At 37.7% G+C, this 8,734-nt stretch overlaps 1 protein-coding gene across 1 annotated transcript; it reads left to right on the plus strand.

Moving 5' to 3' along the window:
- The first annotated feature begins 2,362 nt into the window (after nt 1-2,362).
- LOC124924683 lies at nt 2,363-8,095 on the plus strand. Its single transcript, XM_047464683.1, has 3 exons — nt 2,363-2,520; nt 2,585-2,714; nt 7,745-8,095. The coding sequence occupies exons 1-3, from the start codon at nt 2,363-2,365 to the stop codon at nt 8,093-8,095; spliced, it is 639 nt and encodes a 212-aa protein (XP_047320639.1).
- The last annotated feature ends 639 nt before the right edge of the window (nt 8,096-8,734 follow it).

Raw genomic sequence — 8,734 nt, forward strand, 5'->3', positions numbered from 1 at the left:
CATCGTCAATATCTCCAAATTTCCTCTTTCTACAATCAAGATCAAAAAAGACATCATAAACATTACCTCCCATATCTTCAAAGTCATCCCCAGCATATAAGATCTTCTCTTCTTTAGACAATTCCATTTTCTTAACAATGTTGCCTTGCAGGGCAGTGTGAAGATCAGAGGCGGTGCTCTTCCTCTTGGATTTGTACTATATTATCCTTGGGCAGACAGGCTCTTGCGTTTGAAGCATCGTTTTAATTGCAAGATTGGGGACAAATGTTTGGATAACCTCAGAGGTCCACACTTGTAAGGCTAGTGCGAACCCATATACGATATAAGAAACATCGACATCTTTGTCTTTATTCTTCTTCCCCAAGGAATTCTTCTTCTGCGGGTATAGCAACCTGTAGCGATTAAGGTCCTTGGTCAAACCCTTTATGGTTGCTCTAAAGGACACCTTTCCCCATGGAAAATTGAGGAAGGTGTCGATGTCATCCACCATGCTGAGGAGTATGATATTTATTATCCTTTTTGGGTCAAGGACAAAGAGATAATGGGAAACTAGGTATACCAGCCCCAATTTCCATGCATCTTTTCTATCAGAGTAGGACACGAATTTTGAATGAAGGTCTATTGTTCTAAGAAGTTGATTACTTTTAAAATATTTAACAACCAAAGGGGGAGATTCTTCAACCTCATTGAAAATTGTTTCCTCCGCAGGGAATCTCCCAAAATTGAGACCTGTGACCAATGCAAACTCCTTCATCCCGAAGCACAGCTCTTCTCCATTAACAAGGAACTTCATCTCCATAGAATTTGAGATGGACTTCCTGAGGAGCATTTGGTGTATAACCGTTCCTGAGAACCGCAGTAATGGTTACCCTTTGAATAAGAATCTGAATTGGGTTTGCTCTACCCTTTCAGTTAGATTCATTGAAGCAAACTTGGTGACAATTTTTTCCATATTGGTTTTCCAAGATACCCTCCCAGAAAACTCAGGAATTATGGTGGACTTCATCTACAAAACAAGGAACAACATGAGAGTAAGAAAATCGAGAAAGTTATAATTACCTAAACTATTTCAAATAAGGTCTAAGTTGGCAAGTTTCATACTGCACATCATACTGTAACCAAAATCATGTTAAAACTAGTTGTCTTATTAGTTTTTAATAATCCAAAATCACTAATAGAATTAACCATTGAGAAATGCTTGCAAATTGACAATTCTAAATACATTAAGCATATGATGTGTCATTTCTTAATATATCAAGCAACATCAAAGAATACACGAAAATGTTATTTCTTAACAAGAACATAACAAACGAGAAATTAATAAACGAGAAATGAATGAATAAACGAGAAATGCATGCATGCAGAATAAGAACACTGATATAATATTTGTCATATACCCTAAAAGCATATACACACATAGACGAAACCAGAACCAAACTCTAAACCTAAATACATCAATATCCATCAATATAAACGGTATAACATCGAAACCTAAACCTAAACCTAAACTTAAACCTTAAGCCCTAAACTCATCTAAATATATCGAAGAGACGGTGGAAAGTCGATGATGTCGAAGAGACGTTGGAAAGGCGATGATGTTGGACGAGGAACGGCGATGTTGAACGAGGTTGATCGATGATGTTGAACGAAGTTGGAATGGAAAGTCGGCAGTTGTAAAGACGTAGTTTTGGAAGTCGGGGTGGGAGGGAGAATTAGGGGGTTTTGTTTTAAATTAGGGCCAAAAAGTTATATATACGAAGAAATGACGAGAAGTATCATTCACGCGTTTCATCTAAAACGCGTGAGTTGATTAACGCGTTTTAGATGAAAAGCGTGAATGACACTTCTCGTAAATTGAAAAACGAGAAGTGTCATTCACGCGTTTTCATCTAAAACGCGTTAATCAACTCACACATTATAGATGAAACGTGTGAATGGCGATTCTCGTAAATGAGCATAAAATCAAGCGCCCGAGGAGTATTTTTGACATTTCGCAGGACAAAATGGCCCTTTTTGCCAACATTAGCAGGTGCGGTCTTTTTTTAAATTTAGCCTATTATGGGCCATTTCATCAAATTTCCCTTTCTTAATATCATACCATTAATGTATTTACATATGTTAAAGATTGTTGTAACTTCTAATTGTCTTAATAAGAATCTTTAATTGATATGTTCCATAGTTATTATATTTAATTGTTGCTCTCATCTACTGTCACAATTTCATAGTTAGAGAGAGAAAATTCTTGAAAATCAGAGAGAGAAATTTCTGAATATGGAACGCTCATCGTAGTCGATCGGACGTGGATCTTCTCTCGCGCCCAATTCCAAATCTCTCCATATTTTAATTTAGGGTACCGACGAACATGTCTGACAATGACGATGAGAGTCCCAGGCATAATGTTCATATACAGGACAAATTTCTGCCGATTTTAAATGTAAGTCGACTCATGACCAAGGCGCTTCCGGATAACGCTACTATCGCTAAAGATGCCAAGGAAACCGTCCAAGAATGCGTCTCCGAGTTTATTTTCTTTATTATTTAATTATTGATTGATCGATAAAGCTGTTTAGTTCATTTGGTGAAGGGCGGCTGATAAGTGTCAAAGTGAGCAGAGGACGACACTCAACGGAGATGATTTGATTTGGGCAATGTCTTGTTTAGGGTTTGAAGGTTATCTTGATTCTCTCAATGTCTACTTGACTAGATACAGAGAGGTAAAAGAAACGTCAAATTCTTTGTTTATCATAGTTTGTTGGTGTGTATGAAGAAGACTGTTTTGTGGTTTAACAATTGATTCTCTGTTTGCTTTCTTAATCCTCCTGCTATGGTGATGATGTCTTCCCTGAAATGAATGCTTCTAACTTTGCAGATATATACCTCTCTCTGTTATTATGAAACTGTAGGAATAGGATCGATCAATGATTTATTTATTTATTTTCTACACTTTTTTAGGGTCATACTAATGGAGGTTCATCCAAGAAAGAGGGAGTATACCCAGATCACAATTCGCAGGAAAAAACTTCAGACTTTTGTCGTGAACTTGAGTCGATTATAATCAAACCATCAAACGGCATCATCATAGAGGATTGTCTTCAACCTGCAAGAATACATTAGAATTACCCATCTCGAGCATATTCGTTAGAACACTTAGTAATAAATAATTAGATTGCTAGAATGTTAGGCTCATGATTTTTTTTATGTTAAAAAAAACATACTTTCTTCTACTAATAATACCAAACATATGAAACCTTCAATTGACTTCAATTCTTCTATACCTATTCTCCATTAAAATTTTTGTTCGAGTTCAATTCTTCTCTACCTATTCTCCTTTATAATTTTTGTTTGAGTTAGGATTGCTTACACGAGGAATGTTGGATCAAATTATTTTGACTAAGTGTTGAAATAGTTTGACTATTGGAATTTTGATGATGAAATGATGAATGGATTATATATGCGTCTAACTGTTTTCGATGCAGGTGTATTGAAATCAAATTTCATTATACTTGGTTCTAATGAGGTTCATTAGACCAATTTGGTATTAGATGCATGGTGTTAGACGTGCAGTCTAACTAGCGAAGTTAGACGTGCAGTCTAACTAGAGAAATTAGATGTGCAGTTTAAATCGTGGAGTTAGACGTGCAGTCTAATAGACTCGTAATTAGACGTGTAGTCTAACTCGTGGAGTTAGACGTGCAGTCAAATGGACTCGTAATTAGACATACAGTCTAATGGAACCGTAATTAGACGTGCAGTCTAACTCGTGGAGTTAGACGTGCAAGTCTAATGAATTGTGAAAGTTAGACATGTAGTCTAACTCCTTCAGACTAGTCTAAAGTAGAACCGTAATTAGACGTGCAGTCTAACTCGTGGAGTTAGACGTGCAGTCGAATGAAAAGAGAAAGTTAAACGTGTAGTCTAACTGGTGAAAGTTAGACGTGCAGTCTAACTCCTTCAGATTAGTCTGAAGTGATTGTAATTAGACGTTAGTCTAATCCCATTAGATCAGGTGGTCTAATGGATTCTGTTATTAGACGGGGACGTTTGATTTCATTAGACGAGGTCGTCTAATTGAAATACGTTTAATGCCTTGCTTAAGCAGTTGCTTGAAGCTAGCACCCACCTACAACGTTCTATAGTTGTACGCTACTCCTGCTCCACTTTCTAGTGAAGATCAGTACGACAACCAGACGCAACCAATCAACCAATGACACGTAAGAGAATATCATTCCCACTACTTATTTTGCAGGTAACTCTCTGAAGAATATTCGGCACACTACGTATTGTGTACGACCATTATCCTTGTATTCAGAGTCTGTTGTGTACTATGGAGGCGTTCCAATGTAAGAGTGTCACGTATTATTATGAAAATTCGACCGTTGATACCTGTTCATATTTAAAGATTCTTAAGAACAACAGACAATCACTCGATTTTTTCTGTCGCTTGCATTCTAAGAAAAGTTTCTGGAATTACTGTGAGATCAAGCTCTTAAACATTCAAACTGTTAGCTGTTTTCCTGATTGTACTGTGTGTTAATCAAGAGAGAGTTAAAATCAAAGCATCATATTAGCTGAGTGATATTCATCATATTGTAAGTTGAACAGAGTCTGTTCTGTTCAACAGTGAGTTATTCGTGCAAACTGTATTTGCTTAAAATCATATTATAATGAATTCTTCCGGTGGTTGGAAGAATTAATGTGTTGTTCATTTCTGTCATCTTCTCATTCTTGATCCTAAGCTTCAAACCTAAGTAAACATTTCCGCACTTGATTCTGTTTCAAGTGTTTACGAGGGTTTGCGTAGAATAGAAAACGAATCAAATCCCTAACAAGATTTTTTTTAAACCGTTTTTCATAAGTCTTCATCAATCGCCAAACCTCCGTCTCTATTGATAAAGCCGATCCTATCAATTGGTATCAGAGATCTATTTCTATTCTCAAGCTCTTTCCTGAAGAATGTCAACCATAACCAAAGATATCAGTGCAACAGCCATTCCAACTTTCTCTCGAGAAAACTATATCGTATGGAAGAAGAGAGTTTGTGCCCATCTTTCCTCTCTTCATGATGATATGTGGAGTGTCATCACAGAGGGTCCTATCAAAATCAGTAAGGAGAAAGTTGATTGGACCAGTGTAGAAAAGAGGCAGAACAACCTCAACAACATGGCTTTTGATGTTCTGTACAGATCTCTCGATGACAACATGTTCAACTACATTATCGAGTGCGATACTGCTAAAGAGGTCTGGGACAAACTCACCCAACTGTGTGAGGGCAACGAGCAAACCAAAGAAAATAAGATCATGGTTGTCAATCAACAGTTTGACAGTTTCAAGATGCGTCCTGGTGAAACAATGAACGAGTTCGACACCAGATTCAGCAAAATTGTCTCCTCCTTATCCATCTTAGACAAGACTTATAGCAACAAGGAGCTTGCTATCAAGGTCATGCGTGCTCTTTCAAGGGAATGGGACATAAAGACGATGGCTATGCGAGAATCCAAAGATCTCAACAAGATCTCTCTCTTCGACCTGTTTGTTGATCTCAAGGCCTATGAGTTCGAGCTGAATTGTAGGATTGAAGTAGATCAATCCACATCCATTATCATTTCCAAAGCTCTAGTGACTGCTGAAGAGCTACCTGTAGCTACTGATGTGAAGATGGCGGCACAGTAATTGAGCAGCGACGCCATGTCTCTCTTCGTGAAGAAGTTTGGCGACTTCATGAAGAAGAGCAACCCTAACTCAAGCTCTTCAAATTCCAATGATAATAAGAAATCAAAGGCTAATGTTAAATTTTATAACTGTGGTATTGCAGGGCATTACCAATCGGAGTGCAGGAAACCTAAGCGTGAAGATAAGAAGGATGATGACAAGGAGCTGAAGGCTCTTATGGCAGGAAATGGAAAGAACAAACGAAGCATCCGTGACTCTTACTTCTCATCTAGTGATAGTGATGAAGAAGAAGTGGCATGTTTAATGGCAAGAGAAGATGAAGAACAGACTTAGGAAACTGAGGTATTTGACTTCTCTTCTAAAAGATTTTCAAGGGAACAACTGGTAGCTGCACTAAATGACATGGTCATTGAGTACAGAAAGCTAGCAGAATCCCTAAATGAAACAAAATCATCACCTAAAGTATCTCAATTAGTTTTAACTCAAACTCTTGAGTCAAATGTTTTTGAAAAGAAAGTTGCAGATATCTCATTTGAGAATGAGATACTCAAAGAACAGATTCAAACTATTTCAGCTGAAAACAAGAGGTTAAACTACGTTGTCAGTGCATGGACAAGGTCTAGAGAAGATGTCAAACATCAGATCAGTATGTTAAAACCTGTTGGATCTAGATCCAGTCTAGGATTTGATAGCAATGACCCTAACCTGTCGTGCAAAAAGTCAAACTCTTCAAATGACAAGCTTAAGCCAATAAGTTTTGTTAAAGGAAGTCTAACTGACAGTGAATCTGATCCCATTCGTGAAGAAATAGCTTTTAAGAATGAAATTATTTATGTTCCGCCAACTGTTAGCTGGCTGAAAAATAAATTAGAAGCAGCTAACAAGTCTGGCAATCTAAAACCTGACTCAAAGTCAATGAGTTTTAAAAGAAGGACTTCTTAAAAAGCTAAGGGATCAGTGGCTAGTAGAAAGTCGTCTGCTAAGTCAAAATCATACGCATTAATCACAACGCAAAATGGGAAATCTATTAGAATATGTCAAATATGGATTCCTAAGGGACTAATTGATCGAGGACTTAATTGAATATGGATACCAAGTTTGTAAATAGTTTGTTATGTAGGTGATGCAGGAGGATTGTAGGAAGGAAACATGGAGAATACTCTCTTGAGTATACAGTTCAGAGGATCAACAATGGTTGCTGCCACTTTAGAAGAATAAATGTTTTTCTATGTTTTTGTATTAAAATATTTTTTATCCGAAGGATCTTAAAACATTTGGTTATTCATTTTTGTATGTGTACAAAATGAGAGGAAAACATTACTTTGAAAGTAAAGATACTCTCAAGACGAATGACCTTAATCGGTCTATTAGATGTACTTTGCTCACAATCTATACATCTAAGCCTATATGTTGTGGTTTAAAACCTACGCGGTTAGACGTACACGTCTAATAGACGTTACATTTTTACGTCATGAGCAAGAGGATGCTCACGTCTAACCAAACACACGTCTAACATGTGGTGCTTATGTGTAATTAGACATACACGTCTAATAGACATTAGACGTATACTTTACAATACGTAATTAGACGAATGCGTCTAATGGACTCATGCGTCTAATAGACGTTTAGTTTTATAGATTTGTGCAGTAAGAAAAACGTCTAACTACGTGCTTATTAGACTGATCAAGGACAGTTGTCCACGTGAGGAGATATCTGATTTTCCCGCTCAAACATTAAAACAGTCATCTCATAATAACATGAAGACATGTGTCTCTCAAGTTAAAAAGAGAATGACTGATATACCCTCATTATAATGATGACTCTTTGGAAAGGATGTCTAATTTTAATGATGGGGCATACTCCTAGGAAAAACGACGGTTATCATATATGACTTTTGATAGTCTATATAAGGACATTCTTGCATGAGATTGAAATCTTTTTCTCACTTAAGATTTCTAAGAACCCTAGATTTCTTTGCCTCTCTCTCTCAAATATCTCTGTTAATCTTTTGTTTGTTCATATTCTACTAAAAATTGGAAACAAGAGAATCACGTTGGGTCACTATACTTTGCAGGTTGATTTCCCATCGGTCTACTCTTTCGATCAGCAAGAAGTGGTCGATATATTCAGAACCCTCGAGTATTCCGGTCTTGGAAAATATCTTGGCAGTCCGTTCATCTTTGACGATAAGGAAGTTCGGGAGTTCTTCCAAACTGCAACAATGGTGGACGATTCCATCGTAGCAATTGTTAACGGTACAGAGATCTCTTTCGACAAAGCCTCTTATGTAGAGTTCTTCGAACTTCCGTCGGAGGGTCATACTTTCAACAGGCATTTGTCACTGGAAGTAATGGAAGAAATGAAGAAAGTCCTATTTGCCGATGGCTCGGCAATTCATCTGAATGGAAGTAAGAAAAGTCCTTAAACCACAGTTTATTTTGCTAAATGATGTGGTGGCAAAAGCGCTTCAGGGGAAGACTGGATCATTCAATCTCTATAGTCAAGATCGATTTGACAATATGTGTGCCATTTCAAAGGGGATCCAGGTCAACTGGGCCTCAACGTTATTTCAAAATCTTTGCTTCTCTATCAACCAGGAGAACAAAGAAAATATAACATTTGCTGCACAACTAAGTCGTTTGTTGGAGCATTTGGGAGTTCTGATGGGTGAATCTGAACCGATCAACTCGACTAGGGTGTATACTACTTTCACAGTCGCCAACGCCCTAGTCAGAATGAAGAACCTTAAAGAATCACCTTTAGGTGCTTCTAGTCAACAGACAGGTGGAAAATTTGTTACCCGATCCAGACAACCAGCCGCTTTCATCCTGTCGACAGGAGCAAAGAGATCCAAAACAGTCAACGAATTAGAGGCTAGTTCTACTAGCCTAAAGAGCTCTTCAAAGAAGGATTCTGAAATAGTCGATTCTAGAATCAGGAAAGGTCCAGTTGAACTTGCCACCATTCTCATATCTCCCCTGTCTCCGACTGCCAGTCAGTTCCGGAGATCCTCAAGGTCATCTGTCTCAAAAGGTGACAAGTCAAAGGCGCCCCTTGCGTCTAA

Source organism: Impatiens glandulifera, chromosome 2 (assembly GCF_907164915.1).
Source record: "Impatiens glandulifera chromosome 2, dImpGla2.1, whole genome shotgun sequence".
NCBI classification, from domain to species: Eukaryota; Viridiplantae; Streptophyta; class Magnoliopsida; order Ericales; family Balsaminaceae; genus Impatiens; species Impatiens glandulifera.